The sequence below is a fragment of the Petaurus breviceps genome, unplaced genomic scaffold (assembly GCF_028583685.1).
Source record: "Petaurus breviceps papuanus isolate PSGF00001 unplaced genomic scaffold, PetGlider_PUasm1.0 76, whole genome shotgun sequence".
Classification (NCBI taxonomy): Eukaryota; Metazoa; Chordata; class Mammalia; order Diprotodontia; family Petauridae; genus Petaurus; species Petaurus breviceps.
In genome coordinates, this window is record NW_027186473.1 from 49559729 (window position 1) to 49580956 (window position 21228).

The following is a 21228-nucleotide window of genomic DNA, read 5'->3' on the forward strand; positions in this document are numbered from 1 at the left end:
ATTAAATTGCAGATTTCTTAAGAATCTCTCCCACTACTATTGGGGTTACAATAAACCTTGTCACTTGAATGGAAGAAGGTTTGAGTGTGTGAATTCTTTCCAGGAAGATGTTGCCCTGAACCCTGACATTTCAGGGTTCAACCCTAAACAGTATCAGTATAACCAACTGACATCTTGGTGGTTCCTCTCTGGGAACCTAGTGTAAAGGTTGGAGTAAGGGTGTCAGTACAGATACAAAAAGGGAAGAGATACCCTATATGAGAGAATCAACAACACATTATCTTGTGGGTGGCCACCCCATGCATGCATTACATCCCTTTCCCTTTTTCTCCATTTTTTCCCCTGGTTCCTTTTCCTTCTTTTTCTGCCCCTTGCATCTACCCCTTCTTCCTCCTTCCCATTCTGCAATCTTTTTCTCTTTCCCCCTTTCTTTTGTCTCCTCTTTCTTACCTCCTGTGCTTTTTGGCTACCTTGCTCCTCTGCCTCCCTTTTCTCCTCACCTTGCTCCTCTCTCTCCCTTGCTTCTCTCCTTTCTCTGAGCCTTCCTCCTCCTCCCCACGTCTCCCACCTCTTGGTCTCCCACCTCTTGGTCTCCCACCTCTTGGTCTATCCCTGGTCTGCTCCTCCTCTACTTTCTTCTCCCTCACCCCTCCTCTCCCTCCACCTTCTCCCAGGCATCTTTTGGTGATTTAGAGATAAAACTTGAGATTTAATGCTGCCTTAACACCTTGGCCAAGTCACTTCAGACCCTCAGGCACAGTTTATCGAACTGACCCACTCTAAATTTGTGATTATCACACCCACCACAGGGGGCGCACCAGTCCTCTCGCAGCACTCTGCCCTCTGGGTCCATTGATTTGCATGTCCCGTGTTTCTCTGGAACCTACAAGACCCCCAACCCCCAAACCCGCCTCTAGCTGGCCTTGGCCACGCCTTTCGCTGCCTTGGCCACGCCCCTCACTGGCCTTCACCCCGCCCCTGGTAGCTTAACGACCATTACAGTGGAGTCAGGGGAAGGGGGCTGGAGTCAAGCTCTCCTGTAGGAGCTTAAGTACTTTCAGAGCGTAGCCTTTTTGTCCCTGAGGGCTGACCGTAGCCCGGGAGAGCCACGATTGGTCCGGAGGAGGCGCGCGCTCCAACGCCGCTCCTGAGCGGTGGCGCGCGCGCTCTTGGCGGGAGGTGGAGGCCAGGCTGCGGCTGGCGTTGGTCGGAGGAGCTTAGAGGTGAGCTGTAACGGGGCCGGGAGTATGCTGGGGGTTGTCCCTCGAGGCCTGAGGAGCCCGTGGGGGAGGGGGCGGCGGAGTCTTCCTGAGAGAACTCCCCGGGGTGACCCGAACGTTTCTGGGAGCTGAGCTTTTCCCTCTCAGGGTCTCCTGCTGGGCGTTCCTGGGTCCTCCGAGGCGGTGCTGGCCGCCCCCTTCCCCCAAAGCCAACACAACCTCCCCACCCCCGGCAGCCTGTGCAAAGCGACCCGGCAGGGCTTCCGGAGGCCTGGTTCAGCCCTGGGACGCAGCCTGGGCTCCAAAGCCCAGGAGTGAGTGGGGACTACTCAGCCTTAGACCCGGGAGCCGAGGCCAGGCGGGACGGGCCGACAGGGCCCCGGGGTCTCGGGTTCAGAGCCGAAAGCCCCTCAGGCGGTGCTCCTGAGCCCCTTTTGGAAAAAGAAATTTTTTTTTAATTTTTAAAGAAATTTTAAATTTTAAGAATTTTGCTAACTATATTTCAGTATACTTGGTTTCCTTCGAAATACTAGACGTTTTACTTTATGTTACAGTCATTCCGAGAAAGGGCTTTTCCAGACTACCAGAGGTATCCCCCCAAATTAAGCCCCTTTGCTCCGCCCATCTCCCTCCTCTTACGAAGTAGGAAACGCCTTGGGCACCCGAAGACCCCGCTGTGCTGAGACCTTCAGCCACAGCCTCCCCACCAGGTCCTGCTGGCACCAAGATCCTCTTGGGTAGACCGAGTCCATGCAGGAGACATCACCATTTGCTCAAAGGTTGAAGTTATGTTTGGAATGAGTCAGAAACCCTGGGCTGCAGCCCTTTGGAGGACCCCCTGCCCTTTGCTGGTCTTTTTTTTTCCCCTTCAATAAAATCAAGAGATTGGGTTAAAGTCCATTTAGCAAGTTCCCCCGGCCCCCACCCCTTGGAGAAGCTAAGACCTCGATCCCAAGTCGAGTCTCTGATGGGCCCTGTCCGAGGGACCGAGGCAGGTGACTTCACTGGACAGCTTTTCTTTAAGGACATTTAAGCTTCAGCTGTGGGTTTACTTTCCCAGACTGAGTCATTAAGAGACACCCATAACACCACGGTGAAAGCTGTTGTCAAGGGGCCGCAGCGTGCAGGAGTGGCCGGAGTTGTGACTGTGGAAGGCCTGGGTTGGATCCAGGAAAAACGGACTTCAAATTCTGCCGGGAGCTTAGGCTACTTTGGTCACCATGGGCAAGTCACTTTAAACTCTCAGTATCCCCAGCAGCCTTCTAAGACTAAAAGTTATGGATGAGTGGCACAGATGATGTTTGGAGACAGTTTCCCCTCCACCAGTAAAATCGCAGGTGGAGACTAGACCCAAAAACAAAAGTAGTCGGAAACCCTGGTGACCTCCAAAGTTGCTGGCAGTTCCAGATTGTTTCCTTGATTTGATCCCACTTTCTTAGGAAGAAAAAATTTCAGAGTTGCTGGGTAGGGGATTTGGCAGGTGAAGTTAAATCTTTTCTATTTTGGTTCTAGTCTGAAGGTGATTTTTGAAAAGTCTTATTTGCTATTTAACTCAGTTATGGTTTTGTTATGAATTTGTAGCAATTTCCTGTCAGGGTTAGGTTGTTTTTTTTTGTAGATGTTTTGTGAGGATTGCATTTTGGGGGTATTTTCCAAATAACTGTTTTGTTGGATATTCAGTTTGTCTGAACTTTTGTTTGTAGAGCCATTAGGAATTTTATCAGAAATAAAGTTTGTTTCCTACCTCTTCATAGAGTTGGGGAGGACCAAAAGACCAGAATATTGTGTATACAGGTGGTTGATACGCAGTCATTTTGCCTTTAGGTTTTGACCATGATTCTTAGTTACAAGGGAGGGTTTATGGGAACAAAAGGAGAATGGGAGTAATAACTAGTGCTATTCATAATTTAAGGTTTGTAAAGCACTTTACCTGAAATTGGAAAATGACTAGTATTAGCAACAAAATACATTAATAAAATTTTAAATGCTTTTGGAATTAAGAATACATTATATCTGTAATATATTTATGTTATTATTATTTTGACTCCAGATCCAGCCTTCTTTCCACACAATATTTAGCCATCCAAAGGACCAGAGATACTGAAAAGTTTAATAAAACAAATTTTGTTGAACTAAAAATCTAGAGAGACTGATTTGGTATGAAATCCCTTTCAAGATTTTGACAGTTTAATTTTCAGGCTCCCCTTTTTAAAATCTTTTATTATATTAGGTAGGACCATTTAAAAAAAAAAAACAATACACTTTAAGATGTTTCCTTATGTTTGCTTCAAAGTTACTTTTCCAGTAGCAAGCTTTAACATTTTTTTTAAAAAGCTCCCTATTTTTTTCTTGTCATTATTCTATACTTGTTAAATATTCCGTTGTCAGGAACTAGCACTTGACATGAAAAGAAGTTTTCTAAGATCTCTTTGGAAGATTACAAGACTTGGATTTTGTTAGTAGTTTTACAAGTGCATTCCTCAAATGTACATCACATTTGAGGTGAAAGTAAAGGAACAGTAGAGTCCAGACCTAACCTTAACCATCCAAACATTATAGGATATAATAAAATTTTTTATTATTATAAGAGGCTACATGATATGGTAGTATAGGGGATAGAGAGCCATCCTCAGAGTCAGGACAACCCGAGTCTGAGTTTTAGTGTAGCCCTGGCCAAATCATTTGATTCCTCAGTGTCCTAGGTTATTCTCTAAAACAATAAGTTATAAAGCCATCAGCATTGGTAGAGAGGAACTTGGTAGAGACTTCCTCTACCATGCAGAGCTGGCTTGCTCTGTAATTTTTTTTTTTCAGAGTTGCTTGGGGGCTCAGAGGTTAAACACAGTCAGTGCAGAGGGTTGACAGTGAACCCCTGTTTCCGTGACTCTAAAGCCAGCTCTACCTATGTACTTACTCTATCATCTTACCTCTCTGCAAATATTATTATTTTCATTTCATAGCTAAGGAAATTTAGGCTAAAAGTGATTATATCACTTGCGCCTCATCATAAGGCTATTAAGTATCAGAGGTAGATTTGAGCTCCTAAATCTAGCACTCTTATCTGTTACACAAAGCTGTAAAGGACCTTGGAGAACATCTGTTCAGGGCCCTAATTTTTTTTTTCTCTTTTTCCCCCTATTCATTTATTTTTAGTTTTCACTTGCATAAGATTTTGAGTTCTAAATTTTCCCTCCCTCCATTCCCTTCCTCCCCCCAAGACAGCATGCAGTGTTATATAGGCTATATATATATATGTTCATATTAAATGTATTTTCACATTAGTCATGTAAAGAAGAATTAGAACCAATGGGAGAAACCATGAGAAAGAACAAACAAAAATGAGCATATAGTATGCTTCGATCTGCATTCAGACACCATAGTTCTTTTTCTGGATGTGGATAGTATCCTGAGTCTTTTGGAGTTGTTTTAGATCCTTGCATTGCTGAGAAGAGGGAAATCTATCTAAATTAGTCTTCACACAATGTTGCTGTTAGTGTTCTGCTTCTGCTTACTTCACTTAGCATCAATTCATGTAAGTCTTTCCAGGTTTTTCTGAAGTCCACCTACTTATTTTTTATGGAACAATAGTATTCCATTACATTCATATATCACAACTTGTCCAGCCATTCCCCAATTGATGGACATCCCTTCAGTTTCCAGTTCTTGGCCACCACAAAAAGAGCTGCTGTAACTTTTTGTACAAGTGGGTCTTTTTCCCTTTTTTATGATCTCTTTGGGATACAGACCTAGAAGTGGTATTGCTAGGTCAAAGTTGCCCTTTGGATATGGTTCCAAATTGTTCTCTAGAATGTTTGGATCAGTTCATAACTGGGCAAAAAATACATTAGTATCCCAGTTTTCCCATATTTTTGCCAACATTTATAATTTTTCAGCTTTGTTATGTTAGCCAGTCTGATAGGTGTGATGTGATATTTCAGAGTTGTTTTGACTTGCATTTCTCTAATCAATAATGATTTAGATCATATGACTGTAGATGGCTTTAATTTCTTCATCTGAAAACCACCTGTTCATATCCTTTTACCATTTGTCGATTGGGGAATGACTTGTGTTTGTATAAATTTGACTCAGTTCTCTATGTGTTTTAGAAATGAAGCTTTTATCAAAGATACTGGTTCTAAAAATTGTTTCCCAGCTTTCTGTTTCCCTTCTAATCTTGGTTGCATTGGTTTTGTTTATGCAAAATTTTTTCAATTAACGTAACCAAAATTATCCATTTTGTATTTCATTATATTCTCTATCTCTTGTTTGGTCATAAATTCTTCCATTCTCCAGAAATCTGACAAGTAAACTGTTCCTTGCTCTCCTTATTTGCTTATAGTATTAGCTTTTATATCTAAATCTTGTGCCCATTTTGACTTTATCTTGGTATATAGCATAAGATGTTGATCTGTGCCTAGTTTCTGCCATACTGTTTTCCAGTTTTCCTAGCAATTTTTGTTAAATAGTGAGTTCTTATTCCAGAAGCTGGAGTCTTTAGGTTTATCAAACAGTAGATAACTATAGTTATTGACTACTGTGTCTTATGTACGTAACCTATTCCACTGATCCACCACTCTTGTTAGCCATATCATGTAGTTTTGATGATTGCTGCTTTGTAAAACAATTTAAGATCTGGTATGGCTAGTAAGGGCCCTAATTTCATACATAAAAGCATCAAGGCACAGTGGATAAAGAATTGACCTCAAAAGTCAGAAAGCCTTAGGTTGTCAAATGGTAAGTCATTTAGCCTCTCAGTGCTCCCAGACAAAAAGCTATATTGCCCAGTTCCAGTTCAGTTCCAGTTCAGTCCCCAGTGGGGCAGCTCCTACTACTCACGGGGTTGCTGTTTGTTCTTCCTTCTCGAAGAGGACCTCATAGACATCATAGAGGTAATGCCATGACATGCAAGTGAATTGGATTTAAGGGAGGGAGGGCTATGCAAAGTTACCAGCCTCACTTTATCCTCCAGAGCCATCTGAGTCCAGTGGCCAGAGACATGTCAGATGAGCAGTACAACTCTTCTATCTTCCTTTTTCTTCCTTCCTTTCTTTTCCCTTTTCTCCCCTCTCCTTTTCCCTCCTCTCCTGCTCTCTTCCCTTCCCCTCCCCTCCTCTCCTTACCCTCCTTTCTTCCCCTCTCTTCTTCTCCCCTTTGTTCTTCTTTCCCTCTCTCCCTCCCTTCCATGGTCTTTACAAAATTTCTAGAGCTTTACAGCCTAGATTCCTTTCTTTAGGACAGTTCCTTAAACCCAAATCACTCTGGCTCTCGTTGATTGGTGCATAGTAGGTCCCAGACCAAACCCCACTTAGTCTTTGTTTGGGCCCCCATTGACTCAGTGAATGTAAACAGGAATTGTTTCTGTTTTGGCCAAAAACGGAATGTCTTCCCCTCCAGTTTGATTTTTTTTTCTGGACTGGATTAGAGAGGCCATTTTTTGGCTCATTTTTTTTTTTTAATCTAGCCTTAATTGCTGAATGGGCATTACCTTAGTCAAAGTAAGACCTGCTAAAGACCAAAGTTTTCCACTTCTGCGGCCATCTCCAGGTGCCCTCATATGTACCTGGCCACTGGGCCCAGATGATTCTGGAGGAGAAAGTGAAGCTGCTGACTTTGCATAACCCTACCTCACTTAAATCCAGCTTATTTTAATGTCATGGCATTACTTCCATGATGTCATGGTCCTTTTTGAGAACAAGGACAAACCACTATAAGCTTCCAAATAACTTTCTAAGATGACAGATTGCAGAGAATATGCTGATCTGCATATATATATATATATATATGTGTGATTTAAAATAAAATCTTAGGAGGAAACTGAATCCCAGCAGGATTCAGTAGCAGAACCTGAATTCAAAGCCCCTTAGGTCCTCTAATTCCAAATTTACTTCATCAAAAGAACTCTAGAGATCTCTTCGTCAATTCTTGATGCTGCCTTCAAACACCATCTCTGTCAACCACTGTACTCATTGGATTACCCTTAGCATTTTCTCTGCAGCTTGCTGGTGTTGAAAATGTGTTTGACCCAGAACTGTATGAGTTGTTCCAAGTGAAAATTTACAGATTAAATACCTCCTAGGAAAGAGGATGGTCACTTTTCCTGCTTGAGTCTTCCCTAAAGGATGTTGATTTTTTTTCTTTTTTGGCCACTATATTTCAATACTATTTTCCTAATTTACAGTTCTCTCATCTCAGTCATTTCTCAGCATTTTCCAACCACCTCTCCCAGTGACTATTTAAAATTGTGCTTCCTTAGAAATAGGGTTTTGGTACCCTACATGATAATAGCAAATAAGCCTGTTTTCTTGCCTGCCCCTTCATTTTCTTTTTAAAAATCTCTGCAGAGCAGTAGTGCAGTGCAGTTTGGTGAATGATGTGCTGGATATCATGCCAGCCTAAATGAAATGTACTGGCTTTGATTAAATAAAGCAATTCATTTTCTTTCTTTCTTTTTTCTTTTTTCTTTTGGAGGGCAATTGGGGTTAAGTAACTTGCCCAAGGTTACACGGCTAGTATTTTTGTGTGGGCTAGTATTTTTGTGTGGGTGTTCAGTGTCTCAGGCCGGAACCGAACTCGGGTCCTCCCGACTCCAGGGCCGGCGCTTTACTCACTGCGCCACCTAGCTGCCCCAGCAATTCATTTTCAACACTGCTGGGGGAGAGGGGAGGAAGGAGAGGAGGGGAAGTGAGATGATGGTCATCATGCGTATTATCTAGAGAGAGAAGTTGATAGGAGCAAACTCTGGACTTAATGACTATTATAGTGTTTTGCACATAGTAGGAACTTCCTAAAGTTTGCATAGTTGTTGAAAAAAATCATAAGATTTAGATCCAAAAGGAACCTCAGATCATCTAGTTCAACACCTTTATTTTACAGATAAGGAAACTGAGGCCCAAGGGGTTATGTATCTTGATTAGGATCACAAAGGTACACAGGCACACTCTACCCTTTTCCAGTGGTGGTACAGAATAGATAATACTGCTTGTATTAGCAGTCACCAACTTTATTCCTTCCAGTAAGACCTTCATTTCTTATCATCTGCTGGGCCTTATCTTCCCTGCTGCTATGTCCTCCAGACCAATAGGAACTGCAGTCTGACCTTCTATTGTGTCCTCCGTGGTGACTGCAATCTGATGTCATCTCTTCCCATTAGTATATGAGTTCCTTGAGAGAAGGTATTGTCTTGCTTTTCTCATTGTATCTCCAGAGCTTAGCACATAATTAGTGCTTAATAAATCCTTTTTTTTTTGTTCATTCTAATATGAGAGGATTGTTCTGTGTGAGCTCTGAGGTCCTTTCCATCTCTAAATCTGTGAACGTATAAGTGCAGAACTTAGAGTTGATCCCAAATCATCTTATTCCAGATTCAGTGCTTTATGCATTACACAAGTTTTAAGGCAAGTATGCAGAAAATCCCCTGATCCTCTTGTGACTATGTTATTCAAGAATTTTGTCATCTTCAATAAACTTAATATCAAAAGAGCTATGCCTTTAGCTTTATTTAGTTTAGAAGATAATTTAAAATTTCTTAAATCTTCCAATGGAAGAAATTGTGGTGTCATTTTAAAATTTACCTATATAAAATGATCATTGGCAAACTAGTAAATAACAGTAATAACTTAAAAAAAAGATCAATGTAAACTATATCGATCTGCTTAAAATGAATGGTCAATGTATTTGAGGATACCAACCTTCTAAGAATTTTTTTTTACTATCCAGTTCATTAAATATTTGTTACATGTCTAGTATGCTGAATGCTTTAAGTGATAAAAGAGACTTTATTGTTGCCCCTACCTTCATAGAGCTTATATAGATTTTTGGAGGGATACCACTCACACACATGAAAAAAATGAGAACAGTGCAAGACACTATACAATGAAATGCAAAAGTTTGACATGATGAAATTCCAAACTTGAGTATTGACTGGGGTTACAAGGGAAGACATGGAGAAACATCTGCTGTTTTCTAGGCAGCAATCAAGGCACTGAGACAAAAGATAAAAATGGTCTCTCCTTATGGACCTTGCATTCGATAGGGGAGACAATATAAATACATATAGCCTATACAGATACACACGCACACACAAGATAAGGTAATTGTGGGCACGAGAAAGGGAGGCAGATTTTATTGCATTATTATTCATGGTACTTCTTAATTGCTAGAATCTTTTCTAAATCCATCAGTCTATCATTGTCTACAGAAATTCATCTTCCTACAGATCGATTCAATTTTGAAACTCAGACCTCTTCAATTACCAGTCAATTTTGAAACTCAGACCTCTATGATTATCCACCTCCCCCCTCCTCTGCTTGGCCCCTTTCTTCCCTTTGGTTGGAGAGCATAGAGGGTGGACATTGGGAAATTCCTTCTAGATCCTCTGTGTAAAGAGGGGAGCCTAGGGCAAGCACCTCATTTCCCACCTGGCTGCAGGACTTCATTATGCCCATAGGCTGGGTATCCTCCCTCCTTTTCAGTTTCTTTTTATGTGTTATCTTTCCTGTTTAGACTGTGTGAGTTCCTTGAGAGCAGAGATTGTCTTTTGCCTTTCAGAGTTTAGCCCAGTGTTTGACCCATAGTAGGTGTTAAATAAATGTTTATTGACCGATAAACTCAGTTGATTCAGTGATAGATAAATTCAAGTTTCCTCACCTTGCTGCTAACTTAAAACTTCAGTTAAGGTTCTTAATATTATACATCTAATTCAATCATGTATTTTAGTGTCCTCAAAGTGTGCAAGAAATGTCTTTTTTTTTTTAAGCAATTGGGGTTAAGTAACTTGCTCAAGGTTACACGGCCAGTTATTTCTGGGTGTGGTGCTAAGTATCTGAGCCCGGATTTGATCCCCAGGTCATCCCGACACTGGAGCTGGTGCTCTTACTCTCTGTGCTACCTGGCTGCCCCCCAGTGTCATCTTTTATAGTTAGGGAAACTGAAGGCACAGTTCTGTTATTACTCCTTGGATTTTGTCATTTTTGATAGAATCCCTGGTCTTAAAGGCAAACTTCCTAAAGTGATAACCTTTATTGCTGTCTTTTAGAGAAAGTCAGTGTCCAGCTTGTTTCTCTATGAAACATCATTTATCCTGGGCTTAAAGCAGTTGGTAATATAAATAAGTTTGTTTTCTTTTCCCATTAAAATAAATGTACATACACACAAAACCACCTGCTCTGGGTCTAAATTTTCTGTTACAAATTTTGGTTTTTTAGTACAACCTGTACAACTTCTTCCCTTAGTACAACTTCAGTGTAATTTTCATACAGTGTGAACCGAGTAAGTATCGTTTCCAGTTATTTTTGTTTGTTTTTGCTTTTTGGAGGGGGGAAGGCCGGGCAGTTGGGGTTAAGTGACTTGCCCAAGGTCACACAGCTTAATACTTACTAATATTAAGTGTCTGAGGCCTGATTTGAACTCAGGTCCTCCTGACTCCAGGGCTGGTGCTCTATTCACTGCGCCACCAAGCTTCCCCTTTTTAATATTTATTTTATTTTTTTCTTTTTGGTCCAGTTATTCTTGTAACATACTTTGAATTATCAGCTGAGACTGCCTTCATGATACCAGAATAACTAGGCAACTTAGTAGAAAATGAAATTGGTTAAATAGTTTGTTAAATGTGGACAAAATAGTTGATTTAATATTTCATTTTTCTTTGAGTCCCCTTCTCCCTTTTGTTTTTTCAGTGTTTTGTTAGCAGAATATAAAATTGAAGAATGGCTTTTAAAGTTTTTTTCCTCTTATGAAATCAGACTGGTTTGCAGGTCTCCCTCTGAGCTGTAGAAGGAAATGGCAAACCACTTAAGTATCTTTGCCAAGAAAACCCCAAATGGGGTTACATAAAGTTGGACACAACTGAAACAACTAAACAACAAACTCTTACATAAATTTAATTTACTGTATGCTTCCTGAGATGATCGCCATTCTTATTAATCTTCTCTTGCCTTGTATAAAAGCTATAATTTTAATATATTACAAACTTGTGAAAAACAGGAATGAATTTTATTTATCTTTGTAGTCCCGTGCCTTACATATGATAGGTTCTCAGTAAATATTTGAATGAAAAAAACCTAGTATTAAATGCCTACTGTGGTGAAATTCTGAGGATACAAATAAAAAAGTAGCACTGCCTCCCAAGGAACTTACATTCTAATAAGGGGTATAAATAAACATTTAGGAGAAGGGGGACCAGGGAAGGAAAATCTGGACTTGAGAGTAAGGGATTGTGACTGGAGGCATACTAGGTCACCTAGAAAGGTCTAGTATCAATGGCAACACTCTATTGATTAGGAATAGAATTCACTGGCATAGCATGTAGTCTGATAACTATCCTGGTTATACCTCTTTTTTTGGTAGATTACTGGATAGGATATGAAGTATGGTCTTAGACCAATTAAGTATAGTGGATTTGATAAGTTTTCACTCATCTATATCAGGATAACTTAGTCACTGGGCAAGAGTGCCAAAACTGAGCAGATTAACTTTGCCCAGGGAGGTGAGGAGAAAGAGGATAGGGACAAGATGTCAAGATGTCATGGCAAGATAGACTCTGGTTTTCTTGTGGATTGCTTCATAGGACAGAATAAAAATCGAAAAAAAAAACTTTATAGTTCAAGTAGTTGAATCCTCTGTTACTCACTTTATCAAATATCCAAATAACTGCCCTAAAACTAAGCAAAACCCCGGTTATTAAAAGGGTTAGACTCTGCATGTTGTGTTAGGCCTCTGCTATTTTGTAAAAAGAATTTATCAGTGAGTAATTTAAAAAATGCCTCCATTTCATTCTTTTTCAAATTTTAAAAACTGTTGAAAGCATTTTTGAGAGGAGAAATTTTTTAAAAATTATATGCCACCTCACAATCTAGAAATTAGACGGATGCCGAATTTGACCAAAACAAGAAACTACTTCCAAAATCAGATTTCATTTGATTTGCTTCTCAAACCTTTCTAAGTAGCTATTGTAAAACAAGATGAGTTAGAGAAAAAATAGTGAACTATATTTTACTTGTTAAATTTAATGATAGCTTTGTGTCTAGTGGTGTTTACCTGCCCCTCTCCATTTTTTAGAAATAGCTACATTTTTTTTTTTAAACAATTGGGGTTAAGTAACTTGCTCAAGGTTACACGGCCAGTTATTTCTGGGTGTGGTGCTAAGTATCTGAGCCCGGATTCAGTCCCAGGTCTCCCGACTCTGGGGCTGGTGCTCTTACTCACTGCTCCACCTAGCCACCCCTACAGCTACGTTTTTTAACTAATGTTTTTAGACTAATGTTTTAGTGTAGAAACCAAAATCTTTGAAGATGTTGGAACTTTTCAATTTGTTTATGTTTTCAATTTATATTCTGAAATTTTATTTTTATGCAGCACTTTATCCAGGTTTGTTTTCTTTCTTTGGCGGATAATTAACTCTCCTCTTTTTCCTTTTTGTTTCTTTTTTGTTCACAGGATTGCTAAAATGAGTCTACGAAAGCAAACTCCCAGTGATTTCCTAAAGCAGATCATAGGAAGACCGGTTGTAGTAAAGTTAAATTCTGGAGTTGATTACCGAGGTAATATTTTCTTGCCTTACCTACTTTATGTACTTTTATAACTAATTAGTGGGGATTCACTTTTGGAGCCTTTTTTAGAGCTTCAAATAGAAAGACAAAATCTCTTGGTTATTAACAGATTCTATCATCACCTATTCTGCTTTAGCCAGGGGGAATTTGGTACCATAATGGCAACATTTTATATACTTTTGTCTTGGACTATATTAGACTCAAGCTTTCTTTTCTTAAATTCTTTGAATATCAGTACTTTTAATGATAGCCAGGACAGAGTGGGGATCAACTCTGGGGTTAAGGATTTGGGGTATTGAAATGATGTCTTGGGATTGTCACAGCAGCACTTGACCTGCTGTTTTAAAATCAGTGGGTCATCAGTGGTCCTGGTGACTCTTTTCCAAACAAAAGATGATGTGACCCTTAAGCAGTCTTTGTTCTTAAGAGAGAAACATTATAATTCTGTAGTTCAGAATCTTAGTCCCCAAAAACTTTTTTTTTTAACCAAAAAGGAATGAACACTGAACTCGGAATCAGATCTGAGTTCAAGTACTGATTGTTATATTTCAAAACTATAGCTAAGGTTTGTCACTTAACCCCTGTAGGCTTCAGTTAGCTTACCATCAAAATAAAGATTAAAAATACTTGCACATAGTGTTGGTAAGAAGAAAACACTTTGTTTATTCTCATTTGTTAATTGGAATTAAATACATTCAGATTTGGGGGGTCACTTTCATTACTAAATGAGTCAGTTTAGTCATGAATTTTGCCAAAAATTGCTGGATCTGCTGTTGGGGTGGGAGTGGAAAGTTCTTTTATATTGACAGTAATTGCTTTCTCAGACAAAATGAAAACTGTTAAATGATCTAGGAAATTTTATGTATACATTATAGATAATTCAGACTGGCAATTCTGTCTTTATTCCATATTAAGCTTTTGTTGACTTTGAGGGGGCCTAAATTTTCTGGTTAACTGGCTTAGTTTTTTATTTAGCATATTTAGACACTGGCTTTGTGACTTAAAATGAATAACAGTTCAAGACTAATTGAATTTTATAGTAGGATTAATGGACTTACAACGTGTAGAAAGGCAATATGAAATATCCATGTATTGCTTCTTAGCCATAAACTTTCAATGAGCCCAGAGATAGTAATAGTCTTTCTGGGACTTGAATATATGGGCTAATTGATTAGTGAAGGGACAGTGTGTTCTGTATGTTCTGACAGTGCTAAGCATACTTTGGGTGTGCAGGAAATAGATCAGTAAGAGTAGTTTTTGTCTTTGCATAATATTGAATCCAAATATTATTGCACTATTAAAAATATTGCAAACACCATTCTTTTTTTGTGTGGTTGTTTAAAATGCTCTTGGTATAACTCAGAATCAGAAGATCTGAGTTCAAGTACTGATTATTATATTTCAGAACTACAGCCAAGGTTTGTCACTAAACCCTTCTAGGCTTCAGTTAGTATTTTTTCAAAATAAAGATTAAAAATACTTATACATAGGTATATTCATGGATCTGTTTTAAGAGGGATTAGAAGACATTCAGATTCCAGCCTTCACATCTAGTTTAACTGATTTCTTTATCTTGATAGATTTACTAGCTGTTGCTATGGGGAAGTGTCTTTTAATAAGATGGAAGTTTAACTATAAAATACTTTTCAAACAAATTTGCATAACTGGAGGTGTAAACTATTAAAAGCATTTAAACTATGTCTCAGAAAAAAAGTTCCATTCATATCTTGAAAAAAAGTTAAATGCTCCCAAAATAAGAATCTTTCCTACTTATTTTATTTAACAGTATGTAATATTAATGTTAATTTTTTAAAAAATTTTTTTGCCTTTTGGAGGGCAGTTGGGGTTAAGTAACTTTCCCAAGGTTACATGGCTAGTTTTTTTGTGTGGGTGTTAAGTGTCTGAGGCCGGAACCGAACTTGGGTCCTCCTGACTCCGGGGCCGGCGCTTTACTCACTGCGTAATATTAATTATATAAAGCCTTTTTTTAACTTTACAAAAATTAATAAGATTCTGATACTTTCTTCAGCCTCATCTCATTAGTCACAATTTTGAAAAGGATTCTTTTTCTTGTTGTTTGGGGGACAATAGGGCAAAGGCAGAGAATGAGGAGCATATTAACGAAGTCATGACTTTAAAAGAATCTATTGACAATTGGTCCATTTTCCTTTACTTAAGAGAATTGAATTCTGCAGTTCTTGTTTCATTTTGCAATTTTTCCTGGAAAGTATAATTTTCATTTAGAGACTTTGAGTTAGAAGCATACAAAATTCTATCCTGAGATGACAAACTTAAAGTAGATTGTTGGCAGGTAAAAGTTGTACAAAATTCATGTCACCTCAGTATGATTAAAAGGATGTACTGGAGTGGTTTCCTGGAAAGCTACTCTGGAATGCATTTAGCTACTTTTCTATAGTAGCTTTGATTTGGAAATATATTGTAACTGTAACAAAACAAAATGGGATGTGTCACAGTGCAATATGTTGTTGTGTATTCTCAAGCTGCTACTCATTGTGAGTCACCACTTTGAGATGTTCTTTCAGTAGCACCTGCTGTCTCCTGTTCTATTATTTCAACAGATTGGGGAGACTTCCACTTAACACTGCGATAAGTTCATCTGCTGCTGTAGACATTGTGAAAGGCTGAAATAAATTAGCCAGATCAGACTTTTTGATTGAGTGTTTAATGTGAAAGACAGTGCCATTGGAATGGAGCTGTATGAGAGAATGGCCATTTGCGGCTGTGTAATTGTAGCAGCTTTCACATTTTTAGCTTTTGAAATAGGAAACGTGCAGTGATTAAAAATATTCTATTACATTCTGTGAAGGCTTTTAAAAAGATAAATGAAGAGTCATTGTTTTACCTGGTGGTTGTGAATACACACTTCCATATTGTATTGTCTTCAGATTTTATTTATATTATATATATAATAAATATAGAAAGGGATTTCAAAATTTTTCTTTGTCACTTACAGTTTAAATTTATATTAAGCCTGCAGTATCCAGTGGAACAAGAGGGTTGTCATGTATATGATTTACCCTGTGATTTTCAAGCTTTGATTTACTTTGTATATTGTCTTTTTATTGTAATGTGTCTCTAGGTGTCCTGGCTTGCCTGGATGGCTACATGAATATAGCTCTGGAACAAACAGAAGAATATGTAAATGGACAACTAAAGAATAAGTATGGGGATGCATTTATTCGAGGAAACAATGGTAATGTTCTTTTTAATAACTACAAATGTGCTTCTGAAATGATTTTCATAATTGCAATCAATATTTCTATATGTTTTAAATCAAAGTGTACTTTCTGTTTTTGTATTTATAGTGAGGCATAGCAATAAGATGTTTAATCAAGTTTATGCTTTCATGGGTACTTTCAATTTAGAACTAATGGAGCCTCGATATTACCTTATAGTGTGGGGGTTTCCACCCTTGAGTATGCAGAAGTTTTCATGGAATATGAAAACATTTTATAAGTATATTATCCTGTTTAAATTATCTCTTTATTTTTACATGCATATGCATAGTAAACTCTAAAACAATTTTCTTTCCACATTGTATAGGGGACTTGGGAAAGTTGTACTGAAAACCAAGGGATACAAGGGCTAAATATGGAGCCCCCTTCATCTTATAGATATGAAAACTGAATCCAGAGAGATCACACACAGTTAAAGCTGCCTAAGATTAAAACCTGGATCTTTATACTCCCAGTTTCTGCTATATGACAGCTTACCTCTCAACCTTTAAATGGCTTGAGAAAATTGTTTTGAAGCAGAATTTCCTTAATTCATCATTCATTTGAATAATGTTGGCAGTTAGCTTGTCTTAAACTGATCTTTTTCTCTGTGATACTTCAGATACCTTTTCAGTTGTGCTTTTAAGAATGCATGGATTACATATTAGGATGTAATGTGTAAGTGGGATATAGCCATAACTTAATGATGGTATCCCTAGCATTATATTAGTTAAAAGAATACTTGCTCACAGTGTGAAATTTAAAACCATATAGAGTTGGCATCTAAATTAATGGTAGCTATTTCTTATATAAAGAGACAGTGTGGCCTTGGAGTCAGAAAGACTTGGGTTCAAGTCCTGTTCCTGATAGACCAGCCTTGTGGTCCTGGCCAAGTCACTTACCTTCTCACACATGGAGTAGACTGTTCTTTATGATTAAAAGATTATAGAGAAGGTACTGACCTGCATTAGTAGAGGGAATTTCCTTATCTGTGAGTTTTCTATACCAGTGAAATCACAGGTCAAGTACCTATTCTCTGTCCAGTTTTTTTTATGCCCCACCAATAAGAACTTGTTGTGATTTTTTTTTTTTGCCAAATACTAAGTTGATGCTCTGTGGTCTCAGACAACTTGTTCATTTTAATCTTTTGATTCACAAACCTTCTTGCTGTGGTGTTCCACCCAAGCCAAGTTTTGAAATACATACTTCATTCCTCTAGTCCCATGTTTCTTTATGTCATAGCTTTTGTCTTTTTCTTACCTTAAAAATGCCACAGACAGTTATTTCTTCTCATTTTGATGCCAAATTCAGAATTTCCAATTTTTTGCATATTTTTTATAGCATTTTATTTCCCACAAGATAAAAGAATTCTTCATTTATTCTCATGTCTTTAGCTTCTTTATCTACCAAACATTTATAATACTGAAGTTCTTCTTTGATGTCTCATTCTGGCATAGAGCTGACTCCAGCTATTCTATGCTGAGTATATGCTCTGTCAGATTCTACAAACTGTAGTGAATACAGACCTGGCAGTGGGATAGGTTGGCCAAATCTGAAGAAGGTTCATTATTGGCCACCCTATCTTGTGAACCTGTTTGCTGTGACAAAGGACTTTGGGAGTAGCTCCAGTCTGTATCACTTAAGGGAAATACTCATTGGTGAAATCACAGAAATTTTGAAATATTGAATGGAATTTTTTGATGACGAGTACTAAGAACAGTGCTAGTATTATAATCAACTAATTATTTCAGTGTCCCTAGGAAGACTTCCTCATTTACTAGCTGGATCTTGACATTTTTTCTCCATCCCTAGCCAGTCGCCTTTCTTGCCCCACAACTATGACCTCTCTCTTTGTCTCTACCTTTGAGGTGTGATTTCCTTGTCTCCTAAAGGAATCTGTGACTGCCTCTTCCCACTTACCAACCTTTTGTGGTCAGCTTCCCTTGTCTGCTGACTGTGAGTTCTTTGTCAGAAGAGCAAAAGATCCATCTTTTGCTGAAAGGGAGAGAGAGGCATGCAGTTTTCTTCACATTTTCTTCACCCAGGAGGTGCCTTCAAAGATACCTATTTTGAACAACTCTGAATTTTTAAACTTTTGTAGTTCTTTGATCCCAATATTTAGAGTAGATTATTTAATGACTAGTGGTCACCTGGTGGTCTAATCTTTGAGTTGTAGGCAGAGGGTATTAGTGCTTTTGAAAATTAAAGACTGTACTAATGCCAGCTGTTTTTGAGTGATCTTTCCTCTTCTACCACCTGCCCTTTGGGGATAGATGTATTCTCTGCTAAATTTGCTTGTGACCTTTCCCATAACCTTATTAATGGAAATCCTATTAAAATTCTTACTAATTCATGACCCAGATGCTTCAAAACACCTTCACTTAGGTCTTGGAGAAGAGCCAAGGTTCACTTGGTTAATCTGTATGACATTTTTACCTCAAAATTTCTTAATGACCATTGTCAGCAATGAATTTGACATGTCTAAGCTGTGCTTTGAATAACAAAGGACCTTTCTTAAATCTGTCACCAGATTTACATGATCACCAAATTTTGATCAATATTCACATGCAGGTCTTTAGGGGAGGGCAGATTGGGTGGACATATTTAAGAAACAACCATTATGTATATCATTCTTTATTGATTTCATAACTTTTAACCTGTGTTTAGTGAAGCATAACCTTATAAAATGGCTTTTTTTTTAATTGGCTCTTTTCTTTGTCATGGACCCCTTTGTTAGTCTGGAAAAGCTTATGGACCCAGAATCCTTATGGACTCAGAATGTTTTTTATGGACTGCTTCTCAGAATGAAATTTTTGAATACACAGACAAAATTACACAGAATTATAAAGGAAACTAAATGTTTGTGGAAATAAAGATGTTAATTTTTTTCCCATCCAAGTTCACAGACCCCTTGTCCATAGGTCTCACCCAGGTTAAGAATTGTAGATGATCTCTGAGGGGCCTTTCAGCAGTCTATCAGCTCAGCCCCCACTTTCATTACTGAAGGGGAGGAATCATTGTGGAGAGGGGCCCACTTTCCTCTTTACCACCAGCAACTTCTGACCAACTGCCACTAACATCTGCCTGTCAGAAAGCAGCCTTGGTAGTAGCAGCACCTCTCATACCACTGGTCCTCTTTCCAGCCCAACCCTCAGGGGTCAGCCATTCCCACCACTCATTGGGCCAGCAAGTCCACCTGACTAAAGCAGTGAGGCCCTCTGAGAGAGAAACAGCAGTGCTTCTCAGACCACTAGACCTAGTTCCAGCCCCACCCTGCCAGTCATTATTGAAGGGAGAAATAAGGGGAGGGACATTTCTCATCATCAGCAACGGCAACTTCTGACCAGTTACCACCAATAGGCACCAAGGTCCTGGGAGTAGACACACATCCCAACCACTCATCCTGCTTCTGGTCCATCCTCACAGCCATCATCTGGGGAAGGCAGCACCTATGGAGAAGGGGCCAGTCATTCCCATCAATTACCAATCAGCTGCCATACATGGGACTGGCAAGCCCACCTGATTGAAGCAGCAGACAGGGCTCCGTGAGGAGAGATAGGAAGCAGCATGTGCCAAGCAAGTCAAATCACCCCATCTCCTAATAGAGAATCAGGGCCTTTAGCAACCTAGAAAAAACAGTTTTTGTTAGTAAAATCCTTGACATTTTCAGATGATGCAGCATAATAGCATTTTTATTGCAGTTATGTGCCAAGCACTAGTGCTAAGGCTTTAAAAATATCTCATTTAATCCTCACAACAATCTTGGGAAATAGATGCTATCATTATCCCTGTTTTATAGTTGGGAAAATTGAGGCAAGCAGAATTTAAGTGACTTGCCTATGGTCACACATCTAATAAGAAAAATGAGACATTGACATCTAGTTTGCTGCTACACCTTAAGAACCGTAGAACCTTTCCATTTGACTTAGGGCTAAAATTTTTGTTCTCTCCCTATTGACTTGTGAGATCCCCATTGCATATAGTAAGGACTTAATAAAGGTTTTATTCATTCATTTATTCTCATCAGTTGGATTTAGTTTAAAAAGTGAAACAGTGAATTCATTATGTCTATTGGGGATTAGGGAGGACTAGGGCAGAAAATTAGAAGTAGAGCAAAGGACAGAAAATACTGTCCAGAAAACGAGGGAAAAAATAGATTTGGGAAAATGCAATCAGCTACTGTGACTTTCTTTTGCCTCTTTTTGTATCCCCAGCACTTAGTGCAGTGCCCAGCATATACTAAACTAGAACTTAATAAATGCTTATTAACTGACTGGGTGTTTTCCATTGTCTTATATAATAATTTCCATTTACATAATGCTTTAAAGGTTACTAGATACTTCCCTAACAACAGCCCTGAGAGGCTGCAAAGTTGTGATTTGCCTAAGGTCAGAACAGATAATCACTGGCAGAAATAGGACTCAGAACCCTGTTCTCTATCTCCAGATCTAGTGCTCTTTTCCATGTAATAGTCTGTCTCTTTCTAGACTTTATTCTGACATCCCTCTGAAGTGCTGAATGGTAATCACCTCATGGATTCAGAAACCTTTCACTTTTTAGGGAGCATGAGCATAATACTTTGTATTTATGTAAAATTTATATCCCTAATATGTTAACATGAATTAGCTTATTTTATCACTGTGAGGTGATGGCTTTTGGCATCACTGTGGGGGTGAGCCTTAATTTTATGTAAATGTCACAGTGAGTAAGATCAAGAGCCAAAACCAAAATGTGCTACTCTAGACTTCAAGCTCAAATGTAGAGTCATCCATGAAGTGTAGTATGTTCTGAAATTCATTCTGTATTGTGAATTAAGTGTTCATTTGAAATTTATTTTTTGAAACAAGGAAATCAAAATATATTTTCTATAAAACTTGCTATTGTACTTATTTTCAAGAACATCCCTTTTAATCAATTTCCGTTTTCTTTTTCAGTGTTATATATAAGTACACAGAAGAGAAGAATGTGAAGATACCAGGAAAGAAAAAATTTTTGTATTTTCATATATTTTTAAAAAAATTTTGTTCCTATTTTTGTTATGTACATTTTCCTGTTTTCATTATAGCTTATGCAATGACTTGGGGGGAGGAAATAGAGCTATTTTAAACATAAACTAATGATTTCAGTTGTACAGAGTTCTTTCACCCTTTAAGTTTTGGTAACTTTCTTATGACTGTCAGTGATAGGAATAAAAAGAAAAAGGTAACAGATCGTTACCTACTGCTG

General features: G+C 38.5%; 1 protein-coding gene across 1 annotated transcript; it reads left to right on the forward strand.

The window, feature by feature from the left end:
* Positions 1-1067: 1067 nt before the first annotated feature.
* LSM6 (LSM6 homolog, U6 small nuclear RNA and mRNA degradation associated) lies at positions 1068-21115 on the forward strand. The gene is made up of 4 exons (XM_069105472.1): positions 1068-1223; positions 12654-12757; positions 15867-15980; positions 20937-21115. Exons 2-4 carry the CDS (start codon positions 12664-12666, stop codon positions 20969-20971), a joined length of 243 nt encoding a protein of 80 aa, XP_068961573.1. The 5' UTR covers positions 1068-1223; positions 12654-12663; the 3' UTR covers positions 20972-21115.
* Positions 21116-21228: the final 113 nt, after the last annotated feature.